The sequence below is a fragment of the Tarenaya hassleriana genome, unplaced genomic scaffold (assembly GCF_000463585.1).
Source record: "Tarenaya hassleriana unplaced genomic scaffold, ASM46358v1 Cleome12, whole genome shotgun sequence".
Classification (NCBI taxonomy): domain Eukaryota; kingdom Viridiplantae; phylum Streptophyta; class Magnoliopsida; order Brassicales; family Cleomaceae; genus Tarenaya; species Tarenaya hassleriana.
Genome location: NW_010962392.1, coordinates 3,859,108 through 3,876,568, shown reverse-complemented (window position 1 = coordinate 3,876,568; position 17,461 = coordinate 3,859,108). Strand labels below are relative to the sequence as shown.

The window sequence follows — 17,461 nt, the reverse complement described above, 5'->3', positions numbered from 1 at the left end:
TCAACTCTCTAAAGCTCCCCTCACACTCAGTTGTCCAGTCAAACCTGACGTTCTTCCCCGTCAGCTTCGTCAGGGGCCGAGCTATCTTGGCGAATCCCTCAACGAATCGCCGATAATAGCCCGCTAGTCCCAGAAAACTCCTGACTTCCGTCGCAGAAGTTGGAGATTGCCACTCCATGACGGCCTCAATCTTGGCTGGATCGACCTGAATACCCTGGGCTGATACCACATGTCCCAAGAACCCAATCTCCTGTAGCCAAAAGCTACACTTGCTGAACTTAGCGTACAGCCGGTTCTCTCTCAGTCTCCACAATATCTTCCGCAGATGCTCCTCGTGCGTCTGCAGATCCGGTGAGTAGATGAGAAGGTCATCGATGAAGATGATGACAAACTCATCTAGATAGTCCATGAACACGCGGTTCATAAGCTGCATGAAAACCGCAGGCGCGTTCGTGAGCCCGAAAGGCATAACCACAAACTCAAAGTGTCCATATCTCGTTCGAAACGCCGTCTTTTGTATGTCATCCTCCTTGACCCGAATTTGATGATAGCCGGATCGCAGATCGATCTTCGAAAACCATTGGGCTCCCTGTAGCTGGTCAAGCAACTCATCAATCCTCGGTAGTGGATAACGATTCTTGATAGTTACTTGGTTGAGCCCTCGGTAATCGATGCACAACCGCATACTCCCGTCCTTCTTCTTCACGAAGAGTACCGGTGCTCCCCACGGTGAGACGCTAGGGCGAATGAGACCCTGCTCCACCAACTCGTTCAGTTGTTTCTTCAGCTCGGCCATCTCCGTAGGTGCCATCCGATATGGAGCCTTGGAAATCGGCTCGGTACCCGGTAGCACATCTATGCTGAAGTCAACTTCCCGACTCGGTGGTAGCCCTGGCAGATCCTCGGGGAACACGTCAGGGAACTCCCGGGCAACCGGCGTATCCTCTAGTCTCCTCTCCGATTCCTCGGTAGCTGTAATGACTACCAAGAATGCTTCATTGCCCTTCCTAATCATCTTCTCGGCTTTCAGCGCCGAGATGATCGGGTCCGCTGCCGGCGCTCCTCGTCCTCGGAACTCGAACCCTCCGAATTCATCCGCAAACCAGATTGTCCTCTTGGGACAATCAATGTAGGCTTGGTACTTCATCAACCAATCCATGCCCAGAATAACATCAAATCCTCCGATAGGTACCACAATGAGATCTGCGGTTAGTAGACGACCGCAAACCTCAAGGGGTACGCCTCGTAGGACCCCGTGCACTGTCAAGGTGTCTCCCGAAGGTATGCGCACGGTGAAGTCATTCCTTGGCTCGATATCCCTAGTACCGATCACATCCGCTAAGTTCGTACTCACGAAGCTGTGAGTCGCTCCCGTGTCAAACAAGGTATAACAGGGCACCCCGTATAAGAAAAGGGTACCTGCGATAGTCCTCGTTATGTTTGCATTCAAACAATAGTGGGTTGTCCCACACCGGACAACGAAATCACCCAATATAATTAGAGAGGTACCTGCGATCGCCGCAGCCTCCGCTCCTTCTGGACAAGCTTCCTCCTCCTCCTGGATGTCTCGTTCAGCATCAAGAGCATACACTCTCGGTGTGGCTCCAGTCCTCACTGGTGGTCGGGGTGGTCTGCTTGCCTGGCCTGGTGGTCGTGGGGCCCTTGTTGCTGGGGCCGGTGGTCCAGTAGGCCTCGTCGGACAACGGGAGGCAATGTGTCCAGGCTGGTCGCAACGGAAACAGATCACTGGTCCCCTTGCTGCTAGTGGTGGTGGGGCACGATCAACGGGCGCCTTGCCCTTGTTGCGCAGGTCGTTGCTCCGGGCGTTCCTCCCAGATGAACCCGCACCGAAGTACCTCCCAGCGGGGCTCCGCTCCCGGATCTTCCCCTCCTTCTCCTCTTGCTCTCCACGTTCTACCTTCTCTAGCTGGGCAATATACCGACTCAGCGTCGGATACTCCTGGATCTCGATCCTCCTCCGCAGGTAGGGTAGCAATGAACTTCTGGATCTTCGACGACTCGGTGGGCACCAGATGCCCTCCATACCTCAGTAGGCGGGTGAACTCCTCCTCGTACTCGCTGACGGTCATATCTCCTTGCTGCAGCATGAGGAACTCTGCTACCCGGTACTCCCGGTCCTGTTGCTGGAAGTACTTCGTCTCGAATTCCTGTCGGAACTCCTCCCAGGTAAAGCGATGTCCTGCTGGTGCCTCCTGCACCACCTTCGCCCACCAATGTCGAGCTTGACCTGACAGGTGATGGCTCGCAATCAGAGCCCGATATTGGTACGGGCACTGCAGGTACTCCAAGTCCTGAGACATCTGGGTGAGCCACTCCTCTGCAGCTTCCGGTTTCACCGACCCCTCGAATCGCGGGGTATGCATCGCCCGCAACTCCTTGATGATAGGAAGGTATCCCGCCATAGCAGCAGGCATCGGCGACTGGTGTGGTTCCTCCTCCCTCGGTTCCGGGTCTCTTGCCGGGGGTGGTGGTGGGGCGTGAGCAGCCAGGTGCTGCCACACGGTCTCCTGGAATTGACGAAACTCAACCCTCCACCCTTCGTCTCCGGGGTTGGGCGGTGGAGTCTGTTCGGGGACGTCGTCAGCCCTTGCCGCAAGTCTAGCACGTCGTGGCGCCATTTCACTGCACCACATTTAATACAGTTTAGCAACTGACGACCGATTCTGCATCATCGATGTACGGACCTCTACAGGTGAGGATTTTCTTCGGACATGGTTTGAAAACATTTTTCGCAGAAAATCATTGGGTAATGAGCACGATTCCTTCCCGAGGAAAGAACGTGGCTCTGATACCAAAAGTTGTGACACCCGTAACCCGTGTACAGTATACGGGCTGTGCCACATGGACGATATAACGTAATTTATCTGAAAATTGATGTATAGAATTGTGAAAAATACGTGTTAATAAATAGATAAAATTCTTGAAAAAAAAATCATAATGGTTGAATGAAGGTATGTGTAACCTTTTACCTCATTAGATATCAGAATACGGTTTACTCGTACGGTTGTAAACTTCAAACAATCCAGTATTTTGTAGTTATTCAAAAATTGAATTTACCACATTAGTAACTACAAGATGATTATACAAAGTTTACACGGGCATCACAAGAGAAAGCAGAGCGTATATTTACACATTTTCAATCGTATTACGTAAGAAAAAAATAACACGAGGGGGTTTTACTTTTTTGTAGGATATATGTTGGGGTTTTACTTTTAAGGTTTCATGTAAAAAAAAAATAACAGAACAGATTTTACAAACCTATAACATGGAACTACATTCTTAACGGTGTGGAATCCGAATTCTAACTAGCAGATGCTCAATTCTAACCGCATTCTAGCCAACTCATCCGACCGGTTTAGTGATACTTTTCCCTAACACGAGGGAGACAAATCCCGTCTTGATCGTTCTCTTACCCTATCACATAGTTCATAATGTATCTAATCGTGCCTTTTTATAATTGTGTGGTTAGTGCACATAGCTTGATTGCATCAAGGCACACTAATTCATATGTTGGGCATCATTGTCGACCTCATCAAATTTTAGGATTCGTGTTACAAACTATCATATGAGATTTACGTCGAGTAGATTATCACTCATACGTTAATTATATTTTTCTAACTTATTGACATATTTGATATGTTGTAAATTTTGAAAGGTTTAGCTCAAATTCAAAATAAGTAAAAAAAAATCATACCAACGATTTCAAGTAAATTTGAGACGAAGAAGATGTTGATGTTGAAGTTTGTATCGAAGTATTTGAAATATAAATCAATATTTTTTATATATATATTTTTTTTTAAATTGATGATTTTTTTGAGATTTTTCATATAATAATATACTATTAGATTTTGCTTTCAAAGATTATTTGAAAGAGGTACAAGAGAGATTTTTTTTTATTGATCCGAGAAATGTTTACAACTATTGAGTAGGATAATCGAGTGTGGGCTATGGGCCATCATCCAATTGGGCTTTGGGCCATTTGCAAATCCTCCAGAGTTCGGTTTAAATCCAATTGGGGGTTAGGGTTTCATTTTCGCAGTTAAGTCGGAGCTTTTGTTTAATGATGGAAGTTGCAGATCAGAATCATTCCGCCTCAGATTTTGTTCTCCACTTTTCTCTGTCGTCGTTTTCAGATCCAGCAGTTCTCTCTCTTACTGGGAGAGATTGAGATGCGGGTTTGGTCATAGTGTCGGTTCATCCAATCAGATGGTTCGGTGGTCTCGTACCGTTCCATTTTGACGATTGCAGTCAGTAATTTGTTCAATCAGATGCCTTGCGTTGTTGATTTCAGTGAGTCACTGAGTGCAATCGTTCAAAATGAAACTGTACGAAATCGTGATAAGTTGTTTCTGCCGCTGAGGTCAAGAACTGGTTTTGGGGAAAATCATCAAACTCGGTTACGATCCTGAAATTGTGAATGTAATCACATTCATCAGCGGAATCTGTGTGGAAGGTAAGCTTTCCACCGCATCAATCTTCGTTGACGGAATGGTAAAAGATAGAATTCATGTGGCAATCGCTTTAGTTGATCGGATGCTATTGTGAAGGGCATTTGCGAACTAGGGGACTTTGATTTAGCTTTAAATTTGCTCATCTAGATGGAGAAAGGCATGTTGTAATGTATAGTACGATTATCGATTTCCTTTGAAAAGGCTGATGCAGTTAGTAAGATGGATGATCGAGGAGTTGCGCCACCAGATGTTTTTACCCGCAACACTTTGAAAAACGGTTAGTGAGTGATATGATCAAAAGGAGAGTAATTGATGATTTTATTAAAGATGGGAAGTTTTTAGAAGCTACAGAAGATTACGAGCAAACGATACAAATAGGATCAAATATTTGGTTCTACGGCTATCAAGGGATGCTCTCTAGAGGCACTCTGAACGATGTCTTACGTTGTTCCTCTGTTTCATGTCGTCGGAGATTGAGATGTGGGTTTGTAACCAAGAAAGGATCGGGGTTTCGTTCGTGACCGCACTTTATGAAGAGAGATCTAATTAGTTATGGTTGGTTTTAGAGATGTTCCTTGAGGATTCTGTTTGTTGTATGCCGAATCATGGGATGGATGAGCTTATCACTTTGAATGTCCCCTTGTGTTGTTTTCTAACCATACCCAAGTACAGAATATATTTGTACCATCAAATCCAAATCCCAACGAAAGAAAGTATTTGAGTTACAGAAGATATTTGAAAAATCTGGGAATTAGAATCCCCCGTTGATAAATATTGGTTTTTATATGATCCAATAGATCCACGGTCCAAAATCTGGGTAAGATATATTGTCCAGCTGGGTCCGCCTGGGTTGGTCCGCCGCTGACCACTCCTGGTCCGGCGGACCAACCTCTCTTTTTTTTTTATTTTATTTTTTTTTTCTTTTCCGTTTCTTCGTTCCTTCCCGCATGTGACGATCTTCGTGCCTCTCCTCGGCATTGTACTATTTATTCTTGGTGGTTTCGTGATATTCCTATTTAATTATTTATATTTAAATAATTAAATATTCCATTCGGGTTTCGGGGTATTACAACGAAGATTTTTCCATTAGGTCTCCCCCTCAGATCCACGCCCAAACACTCACCAGAGGAAAGAGATTTGCCCAATCGGTCTCTTCCTCAGACACACACTAACTCAAAAGTGAGTTATCACTCACCAACAAAAAGACTCTCTTTTAGTAAAATATGTTTTGCTCTCCGTAAGAACTGATATGCAGTTGCTCTCTCCTTTATATAGGCTCCTCCAGTTCGCCTTAGATCTCAACGAATTGATTTGATAGACTCCTCTTTGATTATCTTTGATTATCTTTATCTCCAAGATCTCATATTTATCTCTTGTTTGACTCTATCTCTTCACCCTTTAACCTTATCTCCAAAATCTTATCTTTATCTCAAATCTCCTCAAATCTTCTTGGCTTTGATTATATCTTCATCTCTTCAAATCAAATCCAAACTTCGTGGCTATATCTCTTCAGATTGCTTTTCCTAAAATCTCTCCAAGTGGTTGTCATTGAGTCCATCTCAATCTGTCTTTGACTTTTACTCCAACTCTCCAGATTTACCTCAAAATATTTCGAGTTGTATCTCGCCGGATTTCTCTCCTGAACCTACATTATCCACTTAACAACCAAAACAACACATGTGCAAATAATTGCACTAACACAAATATTTGATCCTATTTGTATCGTTTGCTCGTAATCTTCTTTAGCTTCTAAAAACTTCCCATCTTTAATAAAATCATCAATTACTCTCCTTTTGATCATATCACTCACTAACCGTTTTATCGAAGTGGTGCGGGTAAAAACATCTGGTGGTGGCGCAGCTCCTCGTTCATCCATCTTACTGAAGAGATCAACTGCTATAAATACATATTTCTTGGAAGAAAATTTTTTTAAAAAAAGGTTATTCGTGCAAAAATGTTTGTGTAATTCTATTTTTCAAATAAATTATGAATTTCTATTCAATATTTACAGCACAGAATTGAAATTGAATAATCCAATGCAACATGATAAAACTAACATTACAGACATTTTTTTAATTTTATCCATCAAATTAGACAAGTGATGAAAACATTATATACAGTGGATAATCAAACGTAATTAATGTCTAAACAATAATATATTTCTTTTTTTTTCTAATGGATATCTCTGTCGCTCAAATATTATAATATATATATATATATATATATATATATAGAAAGAGAGGAAAATCCGAAAATGTATAGATACGGTGCCATCATTAGGAAAAGAGGTCCATAAATCCTTTCTCGAATCTACCTTCACGCATCACATCTGTGTTCAAGCTCATGGTGCATTTATCCGCGGAAAACCCACAGCTTCGCATCTCTCGTATCAGCTCGACAACCTCTGATGTAGAGCCATGTCTCATGTGACCTCGGATCAACTCGTTATACGTATGACCGTCCGGAAAACACTTGGCTTCTTTCATATCTCTAAACAGTCTCCGAGCCTCACCGAGTAAACCTTTTCTACAAAGTCCAGAGATCATTATGGTATATGTCCTAACATTTGGTTCGGCCCCTTTACCGAGAAGAAGCCTTTTGAACAGCTGAAATGCCTCTTCGACCTTCTCATCCACACACAAACCACGGATCATTGTAGTATGAACAACTATATCGAGGTCCATCCCACTATTTTGCATCTCATCGTATAACTCTAGTGCCTCTTCTACTCTCCCGGTTTTGAAAAGACCATCCAGCAAGATGGTGTGAGTGATAAGATCGGGAGAGAGACCGAGAAACTGCATCTCTTGGAAAAGCATTTGGACAGCTTTAAGGTCACCTGCCCGGAAAAACCCTTCGACAAGAGAGTTGTAAGTATAGATATCGGCAACAACTCCTCTTCGAGGCATCTCACTAAGGAGCTTCATGCCCTCGTCCATCCTACCATCCTTGCAATACCCCTTTATGAGAGCATTAAAAGTCACTGTGGTCAGAGGGTATCCAAGGGCAACCATAGACTCAAATATCTCTTTCGCCTCATCAAGGCGTTTCTGAATGCAGAGTCCATCTATCAACGAAGTGTACATGAATGTATCCGGAACCAAACCCATGTGTATCATCTGATCATACAACTCTTTAGCCTCTACAAGCTTCCACTCTTTAACAAAACCACCGAGTAACCTGGTAAAAGTAACAACATTAGGCTTGATCTTCCTTTGGATCATATCATTCAATAAACGGGAGGCATCGTTCAATCTCCCGGAACTACATAGGCCATTTATCAATGTGTTGTAGGTGATGACATTTGGATGAACACCTCGGTCATACATCCTACTGAAAAGGTCAACTGCATCATCTACGAGTCCACCTTTGCATAGACAATCGATGATAGAGCTGTAAAATACGACATGGACGTCATCATGTCTTTCCTCCATCTCGGTGAGCACATCTAAAGCTAGAGCCGAATCTCCTAACTTGCAAATGCCTTTTACGATAGCACCATATGCGACTAGATCGGGTTGAAAGCCGTTCTCTACCATCCAATCAACCACAGCGACTGTCTCATGAATTCTGCCTTGGAGAGAAAGCCCGTTGATGAGGATGTTGAATGTGATCATGTTTGGTTCGCAACCCAGTTTCATGATCTTTCCCAGAATCGAAAATCCCATGGCCACTTGACTTGAACGGCAGAAACAGTTTATCAGAATATTCAAAGTGCAGATATCATGAGGAACCCCGATCATTTCCATCATCTTGCAACGAGAAATCACGACATCGTACCGTCTCATTTCGGCCATTGCACTTAGTAATCTATTGAAATCGACAACGGAAGGGAGGGGGCTAGATCTAGCCATCTGATCGAATACATCAACAGCTTCATCGATATCACTAATACCAAAACCATCCCTCAATCTCTCCCTATAAGAGACAGAACTGCTGAATCTAAGACGAGCGGAGAGATGAGAATGATGGAAACCTGAAGCAGAAGCCAATGCAGCAGAAGCAGCCACTCTGCGAACCACCGTCGACATCTCTGAAGCTGATTCGAACCACAGAACTCAGGAAGGGAGATTTGAGGATTCTGCATTAAAATAGCCCTAAGTTTTCGGCGAGAGGCAGAAACCCTAAGTTTTCGATTAGCCCAAAACCCAAATGCAGGAAAGAGCTCCTATGTTTTTGCTTTCCGAAATATGATTATTAGCGGATAAAAATTGAATTTAAAAAAATGTGGACTTTTTATATAAATTTGAAAAATATTATTATTTTTTAATCCACAATTATTGAAAATGGAAAATAATATCTTTTATTTATATCATTATTATCTTTTGAAATGTTTTTTTTTTATTATCTGAAATCATAAAAAATAGGATTTTTCATTCTAACAAATTAACTTACTTTTTGTGTAGCGCTTATATAAAGTGATAATAAAGATTATAAATAAGTTAGATTCTTCCTCAAAATTTTATGCTCATATTCTAGTGGTTTAAAACAAATTTATATTAAACTAATAAATTAATTAAAAAGTATATATAAAGTGTTAAGTAGTAATTTGGAATATTATTGATAATAACCCATAATTGTATTTAACTAGACACGATTTTAAAAATAAATAAATTAACTGAATCCAAATAAATATTATAAATAATATTATTTTAATTAATAAAAATTGAAATAAAGTAAAAATAAGACCAAATATAAAAATCAATGGATATAATTTTTTATAAACTCTAAATAATTGCATCCAAATTTGCTATGGAAATATAGTACAAATTTAAAATAAACTAATGTACTTGTGTCGTTTTTGTAGAGTAGAGAGAGCTTTGAATCATCTTATTTCACATTTGGAACCGCAGCGATCGGCATCGCCATGCATTGAAACAAAACCAAGACAAAATGGTTATCAATTCCATCACCCCAAATCACAAATCCCATAAAAACACAAAGCAAAGGATCTTGAAGAATTCATATATGTATATGAGAGAGAGAGATGAAACAGAGAGAACAACGGAAGACAGCGCTAGGAGGAAGGAGTAGTGTACCATACAAGCCAATTCAGTAGCAGGCAGCCATTCGAGTTCAACATATACGGTCGGAAGCGCGTAGATGGGACGTCATTTGTCATTGTTTGAGCCACAGGACTTCCATAGGGATAGGAAGAGTGAAACCATCCCTTGCACCACCTCAGATATCCTCTCCAGCTGATCAAGACAAGTGTGTGTGAAATGTTCATCAGAAAACCAAATCACAATCAACTTCTACTTGATTCATATCGAATCTGATCCATTCGACAATTTAGTCATAGAAAAGGAATGCAATGGCTTTATCCAACTTGCATCTCTACGCATTGAACAAACCGTACTTATCAAGCAATGATCATATCGTAAACCATGTAATGAGAGTAAAAGGCGACCAACTCCGACGACTCTAAGTTCAAACGACCACACTCCAAAGCAATCGGATCAAGTATCCTAGTAGGATGTGCTTCCTTCACCATATCCTCCACCTTCACATCTCCTCCATTGACACTTCATCGGTGAAAACAAAGTCGAATCACCTCGACCTAGCCCGGATCCGAACATCGCAGTTTCGATCCGAACTTACCCGAATCTTCTTCCCTTACAGTTTCAAAACGATTTCATTTCTGCCCCGACGAAATCTCCTTCAACACGCCTCCCAACGGATAGCGTATGTATTCTCAGACTCATGGTTGATTAACGGTGCCGTCAAACCAATTGGATATTAACACAACTGAATGGCCCAAAGCCCATATATCAAAGTACAGTTCGTTTAACGGCACCGTTGATCAACCACCGTCTAAAACTTCTGGCTCACATTTCAATCCACCCGTTAAGGTTTGAAATGGTTTTTGGTATTTTTAAAATCTAAAAACAAAAAAAAAATGACAATTGAAATTTTATAGTTTGATTTTTTAAAACCCATTTTAGTGAAATAATTAAATAAAAATCAAAAGCTCAATTCTTTTGGATTTAGAAAACTACAAAATCCAAAAGGTAAAAACCAAAAACTAAAAATAAAAACTATCACTATTTATAGGTTACCTTACAACACTGATAGAAAAATCTAATAGTTCTTAAAAAAAATTAATTAGTTACTTATTTGAGTTTTAAAAAGAATATGGAATTAATAACACTGTAGGGCAGAGCCAATGGGGAGAGAGAGAGTCGATGGAAATCACCATCCATGGAGGCTACTACTCTGTTCCTGCGCCAAAAATGGTTGGAGCAGCTTCCTCTCTTCCATTTCTGATTTGTCTTAAGATCAAAACTCACTTCAACGTTCGATCAGAGATAGCTTCCTCTGTTCATGGTCCATGAAAACGCAACAGCTCTCTTTTGTAACAATCGGGTCCGGGTTTAATGATGTCGGATACTCTGCTCGGAGGCCAATACCGGAACACTGATCTGCCGACGATGTTCTTTATCGGAAGTGGACCCCTGCAAATGCATTCCCATTGCTGTCAGAAACTAATATCCATGCTTTTTTTTTTTTTTGTCTAATACAGAGACTAGGTTTGTTCTAAATCCGATTCTGTTACTCGTTCCTCTTATCAGAAAAATTCCCAAAGAATCGACCACCTTAACGGTAGATGTCGGAACTTAGACAGTTACCAGTTATGAGAATCGAAGCTGTTGTTGCGATTGTCTCCTAGGACAAAGACATAACCTCCGGGGATGAGCTAATACCAAACAGAGAAACAAGGCTTTTAAGCACACCCCTCAAGTATTGGACGGCAAACAAGAAGAAGAGGGAGAGATTCTCACAACTGGTTCCATTTCATAGGCAAGTGGTTCTAAAACAAAATCTTCTTCTCGAACAGTGCCATTTACAGAGAGCTTCCCATCGCGAACCTACATGGCATTGCATCGATCAACGGATAGAAACTGATACGGAAATGTAATATTGTTAGGAGTGTAAACCCAGGTTCCAAAAGGATAAATAAGATCGACCCGAGCGGATGTCAGGGCTTACTTACTTCAACCCAGTCACCTTCCTTTGCAACTATCCTCTTTATGAACACATCAGAAGAACTGTAACCCAATTCCTGCAGATTCAATAGCAGAAACATAAACCCTTTTTTAATTCAACCAACATGAAATACCACAGACAAGAAACCGGATCCGAAACCTACCTGCAAGATGGGAGGAGCCTTGAAGATGACTATATCCGATACCTCTGGCTTCCTGAAAACATAAGAAACCTGACCGGCACCAACATAAACATCATAAGTGCAGAGCTGTAACTAAAGAGTCATTCCTGATAAGACACACCGACAAGGCGACAACTATATCCCAGTTTAATGCAACAGATACATTCCACATATGGCTTATGTAATGACTAGCCACAAGTAACTAGTCATCAGAATTCGTATGATACCATACCAAGCAACAACCTATAAGGCAAAAGAGCAACTAATTTCCACCCTCTCCGGAATCTAGAAACAGAGATAATTCAACATAATTCAGTTCTGAAGACAAACATCTATACAAGACATTCTCCAAACCAAATCATGATCTTTAGACTATAATTACAACATCTACACTAGTCAAAACAGTATGGTTAACTTTAACAACACCAAAGTACAATGATCTAAAACAGAATCAACTGAATCTTTATTGATAGAAATATTAACGCCAAATTTACGTTTCTTACCTTCTCTGCAAGAACTCGATCACCCACATCCAAGGTAGGATGCATAGACGCGGATGGGATCCACTTCGGCTCCGCAAGCGCAGATCGGAAAAGCAGAGTCACAGTCATCGCCGTGAAAGCCGCTTTCGCATCCTCCGAGCAGAAATTCAAAAGCTTGTTGATCCATCCACTCTTCCCACCAAAATCCTTATCATTTAACCCCAAATTCACACTGAACCCTTTGTCGTCGTCACGCGCCGCCGTTCCTCCCCTAAAAACGGTATCACTTTCCGACGAAAACGTCGCCGGATTGTTACACGGAAGCCACCTCGACCCCTGAAGGAACGGGATGATAGAAGAGACCTTGAAACGCGAAATCCCCAAGACGCTCATCCCCGAAGGATCATGAACACTTCCCGTTGAGTTCATGATCGATATCAGACCCATCACAAGCGGCCTCTGGCAATCTTCTCCCCTCGCGATGGTGCTGTACATGGAAGCCGGTCGGAATCGGGACCCAGAACCAGCGACCCACGGGTTGGAACCGGGAGACTTGTGCAGATCCGTCTTCTGGTTGTGTCCGAATGTTCTGGGTTGGACAAAGCACTTGAAGCAAGAGCGTAAGGCGACGGTTCCGACCCGAATCCCGGCGGCGGAAGCAACATTCCGGACTACGTAGCCGGAGAAGGTGAAGGTAACCCTGATCGCCATAATGATGAAGACGGTAAAAGGTAGAGGTAAATCGCTGTGTCGCTGATCAAGAGGGCTTAGGTCCAATGAAGACCTAGAAGAACAAGAACGCCATTTGGTGATTATTCGATAATCGGAAACAGGATCGAAGAATTGAAGGGTTTTTAGTATCTCCGGCGAGATGATCGAAGGCTGATTCGCTGGAGAGATCTGATTCCGGTGACAGACGACCGGAAGAACGCGCGAGCGCGAGAAAGAGTGACCCATGTGTATCATCTGATCATACAACTCTTTAGCCTCTACAAGCTTCCACTCTTTAACAAAACCACCGAGTAACCTGGTAAAAGTAACAACATTAGGCTTGATCTTCCTTTGGATCATATCATTCAATAAACGGGAGGCATCGTTCAATCTCCCGGAACTACATAGGCCATTTATCAATGTGTTGTAGGTGATGACATTTGGATGAACACCTCGGTCATACATCCTACTGAAAAGGTCAACTGCATCATCTACGAGTCCACCTTTGCATAGACAATCGATGATAGAGCTGTAAAATACGACATGGACGTCATCATGTCTTTCCTCCATCTCGGTGAGCACATCTAAAGCTAGAGTGTGAAGAAGACACGTTCAGGAAGAGAGACGTAAAAATGCGGAAGAAAGGAAAAGTTTTGGGTTCTTTAACCGACGCCGATTTATTCGTTTCGAGAACAAGCCTTGCTTGTTTACATTATTCATGAAAATGCCACAGCTTGTTTTCTTTGTCCGTGTATGTATATAATTATTATATATATAACATGTATATATGTATGTGACATATATATATATATATATTTTTTTTTTTATTTGAGCTCGAGAGCCGGAGCATTTTGGGTATGCAGACTAAGGGTGTAAAGGAAGGAGCTATGTTAATCTCAGAAACCTTTAATATCTCAAAACAAATATATATTAGCCCTATCACTTTAGTTTTTTTTTTTGGTAACGGGTGAGTTCATCTAGTACTTTGGTCCAATCTATATCTCCCCAGATACTGGAGCAACCGTTGTCAAACTACGGTCTTTGACCGTAATTAGGCTCCTCTCCAGGTGCGAGGTTCGAACCTAGATGTGAAGTCACGCTAACCATCCGGCCACAAACGCTTGGGTCCTATCAACTTTAGTGCGTTTGAGCTCTTAGAGTAAAAGTAACAAATTGTTGATGGACTGGAGAACATACGAGTAGGTTTCTTATTCGTTTATTTATCACAAGGACAAGGTCCTCTTATTATTACATAATAACGACAAGACAAGAGATACAAACGGCTGTCATGCATACAAAGCATATTATTAATACATGGATCCGGACAATATTATTATCCTTCAATGAACTTGGAGTACCATTTGCCCGAGTCCTTTTGCCTTCTGTCGATAGGATTGGTGAAGTTGACCCAGTTCATGCCGAATCGAATCGTGTAACCATTCCCGAACTCGTAATTGTCCATCGGCGACCACGCGAAGTAACCGGCTACGTTGCATCCCTCCCTACGAAATGCCAACGTACGCGAATGATGAGAAAAAAAAATATCCTTCCCGTATATTGCGTGTCGAACGAATATTATAGAATCAATGGTGTTTTATTAGGACTCACTCGATCGCGCATTTGAGGCACGAAAGATGACTGCAATGGCATTGAATTCTTCCGTCGTCGGCAAGAGCATCGGAAAGGCTTAGATTGCCAAAATCAGAGAATCCTGAGATTATTACACAAATTTGTAAGAAAATATTGTCAATGATTGGAAAATAAGAGGAGAAGAGGGAGAGATAACACACGCTCTCACCATTTTCTGTGATGTAAGTGAGTGGGTTATGGTATTTATCCTTCAAGTGGTTTAGGATTTGACGGAATCCGGGTGGATAGTACACAAAGCTTGCGGCCTGTGGATGAACAGATTTGGGTTCGATCAGGCATGAAAAACGGTTTATGGATATAGGAGTTTATACGACGCATAATGACGTGGCATTTACCTGTACTCCAATGGGAACTCCATCACGATTATCTACAGATATAATGAAAGTTACAAGTTTTTCAGGTTAGCATATAGATGAAGAATATGTATGAAGACTTGGATGTGTGATAATATCAACATACCGCTGAGAGTAACTCGTCGATCCGTCGAGACATCGGGTTGTGCTGGAGAAGGAGGCGGTGCGTCCGCTGCATACTGTGTCAAGTAATAGTTCAAGGCAAGAAAATCGAGGGATCCATTAACCAGCTTGGACTCTGCAGGCGAGAATTTCGGCAGCCTGTCTCCTACAAGCGTTTTCATGATTTCCGGATAATCTCCAAACACCAACGGATCCAAGAACCTATATGCATGGAGCGTAGGATTAGGACACATTTTTTTATTGATGTTACTGTATATTGTATGTTGAAAAATCATTCGTATATATACCATCCGAAAATGAAATCAAATGCCCGGCTAGAAGCTCTTTTATCTGCATCGCTGGAATCATTCAAAGGGACGAACCATCTACCGATGAGGGCAGTTCCAATCTTGCCGCCTTGAGATTTCTGCGCCAAAAAGTTTGGATTTGAGACAAGACACATTTGATGTTTCAATGTTAAATCGTACGAGGAAGGAATAATCATGAAGGACCTGGTATCGTTGTCGGTAGAGAGCGACGGTTTCGGCATGAGCAAGGAGTTGGTGATGGGCGACGATATATGGTTCGGTTCCTGAATATCCACCGAACTCGCATCCTGTGCATCGACCCGGTGGATAGGACCCGTCCCCATACCCTTTGGTTGCCACAGAAAAAGGCTGATTCAATGTGATCCAAAACTTAACCCTATCCCCAAATCTTTGGAACAGGAGCTCCGAGTAGTCCTTGAAATCCTCCCTACAAGGGCAGACGAATTGATGTTAAAATCAAACAGATGGTAAGCTTCTTAATTATGTCGTGGGAAGGAATTATACACTTACACTATCCGTCGGTTCAAGAAACCTCCGTACTCGTCTTCAAGAGTTTGGGGAACATCCCAATGGAATATTGTCACGAATGGCTCTATGCCTGTGTGCGTACATACATCATTCATTATAAACGAGAGGAAATATACATATATATAGACACCCGTATGCATATATATATGTATAGAGAGAGAGAGAGAGAGAGAGATTCAAATTGAAATCTCACCGTTGGCTTTCAATGCATTGATAAGATTGTTGTAGTACGTGATCCCGTTCTCGTCAACTCCTCCGATTAGTCTCCCCTCTAATTACATATATATATATATATAGAGTCCGTCAACATAATAAATGTTTCCAACCAAATGTCATGTATGTGTCTATATCCCTTACTCGGTAGAACTCTTGACCAGGCGATTGAGAATCGATAAGCTTGGACATTCAATCTCTTCAGGAGCTTAACGTCTTCCTGCATACATACATACGTACATACATACATACATACATACATACATACATTTATTTGTGAATCAAACGTCCGAGAAAGAAAAACAGTCGACTGTCCACATACCATATAGAGATCATATGAATCACATGCCACATCTCCACTGCTACGATCCTTAACTTTTTCTGTAACAAGAATACATTATTATACAATATTTTTTATTATAAATAAATCTGGTGTTGTTATAAGGAAAAGGACCTGGATATCTGTGAGTAAAATAATCCCACCCATTGAGAGCTCTATATGCGGCACCTTCAATCTATATAGAATAATATATCAAGTTAGATTCAAAATACATTTAGGATATGTTATCCTTATAATATAAGATATATATACCTGATATGCTGAGGTGGATGCACCGAAGATGAAATTTTTTCGAAAATCAGTCCGGTTAAAAGAAAGTGTGTCATCACAGTTGAAGGGTGGTTTAGCTTCACAGGCCGGTCTGCAAACGGTTTGGCTGGTTATACCCAGCAACTGCGAGAGGAGGATGAGGATGGCGGCTAGACATGATGAAATGTTGTGAATACCCATGATTTAGAATTTTGAGTTTTTTTTTTTTTTGTATATGTATTTGCTGCTGCTTAGGGTTGATGGCTGATGATGAGTCTTTAGGGCTTTATATAGGGTTTGAGAGTGCATGGGAATAGGGTTTTAAGCAACTTGTTACGTACATTCCCATGCATCTGCTCCAACTCCATTCCAGGTGGATCTTAATTTAATATCATTCATTTACACACATAATTACGACAATTATGTTATACTCCTTCCCTTTTGGCTTGCTCGTTATAGTTTTCATGGCTGGAACTTGGATCTTATAGATGTTTTATATCGTTACGTTGTATTAGTTTATGTTTCCATTTCACATAAATTCAAAAAAAAATACACATAAGTTATAAATGCTTCATCTTCGAGTAACTTAAACTATAAGTTAAATGAGAACAACAGCGCAAGTTACATAAAACCAAGGAAACAATGTTTGGAAACAAAGATAGTCGTGTTGTATATCTATATATATATATTATTTATAAGGATAATTTATTTGGACGTGATCAGCTGACAAATAATCATCAATACGGAAATAATAAGCTAAATACTGTTTATGAAATTTACAGTTAAAACAAATTACGAAGCAGGAGAAAAAAAAAACCCAAATTACCAAAGAATAAATTTTTTTTTTTTGCTAAACCAAACTTA

At 41.3% G+C, this 17,461-nt stretch overlaps 4 protein-coding genes across 5 annotated transcripts; all 4 read right to left on the bottom strand.

Annotated features, from left to right (window-relative positions):
* Positions 1 to 2,639, bottom strand: LOC109116382. The gene is made up of 4 exons (XM_019201653.1): positions 2,031 to 2,639; positions 1,510 to 1,927; positions 844 to 1,419; positions 1 to 44 (listed from the first exon to the last, which is right to left on the bottom strand). The coding sequence occupies exons 1-4, from the start codon at positions 2,637 to 2,639 to the stop codon at positions 1 to 3; spliced, it is 1,647 nt and encodes a 548-aa protein (XP_019057198.1).
* A 3,935-nt stretch (positions 2,640 to 6,574) lies between these two features.
* LOC104807047 (putative pentatricopeptide repeat-containing protein At1g12700, mitochondrial) lies at positions 6,575 to 8,629 on the bottom strand. The gene has a single exon (XM_010532159.2). The coding sequence runs from the start codon at positions 8,501 to 8,503 to the stop codon at positions 6,749 to 6,751; it is 1,755 nt and encodes a 584-aa protein (XP_010530461.1). The 5' UTR covers positions 8,504 to 8,629; the 3' UTR covers positions 6,575 to 6,748.
* Positions 8,630 to 9,532: 903 nt separating this feature from the next.
* On the bottom strand, positions 9,533 to 13,533 carry LOC104806962 (probable thylakoidal processing peptidase 2, chloroplastic). Of its 2 annotated transcripts, none has more exons than XR_770705.2 (7): positions 12,144 to 13,067; positions 11,623 to 11,691; positions 11,467 to 11,535; positions 11,255 to 11,341; positions 11,102 to 11,169; positions 10,669 to 10,927; positions 9,533 to 9,670 (listed from the first exon to the last, which is right to left on the bottom strand). XR_770705.2 is itself a non-coding variant. In XM_010532080.2 (7 exons), exons 2-7 carry the CDS (start codon positions 12,831 to 12,833, stop codon positions 10,795 to 10,797), a joined length of 1,116 nt encoding a protein of 371 aa, XP_010530382.1. In that variant the 5' UTR covers positions 12,834 to 13,073; positions 13,432 to 13,533; the 3' UTR covers positions 10,485 to 10,794. The 2 variants fall into 2 exon arrangements, 1 of the variants encoding a protein (XP_010530382.1); XM_010532080.2 differs by lacking the exon at positions 9,533 to 9,670 and adding an exon at positions 13,432 to 13,533 and having other exon boundaries at positions 10,485 to 10,927; positions 12,144 to 13,073.
* A 511-nt stretch (positions 13,534 to 14,044) lies between these two features.
* LOC104806961 (myrosinase 4-like) lies at positions 14,045 to 16,819 on the bottom strand. The gene is made up of 13 exons (XM_010532079.1): positions 16,601 to 16,819; positions 16,463 to 16,523; positions 16,331 to 16,389; positions 16,153 to 16,228; positions 15,989 to 16,066; positions 15,778 to 15,865; positions 15,451 to 15,694; positions 15,247 to 15,365; positions 14,943 to 15,160; positions 14,819 to 14,850; positions 14,632 to 14,728; positions 14,442 to 14,544; positions 14,045 to 14,335 (listed from the first exon to the last, which is right to left on the bottom strand). Exons 1-13 carry the CDS (start codon positions 16,796 to 16,798, stop codon positions 14,167 to 14,169), a joined length of 1,542 nt encoding a protein of 513 aa, XP_010530381.1. The 5' UTR covers positions 16,799 to 16,819; the 3' UTR covers positions 14,045 to 14,166.
* Positions 16,820 to 17,461: the final 642 nt, after the last annotated feature.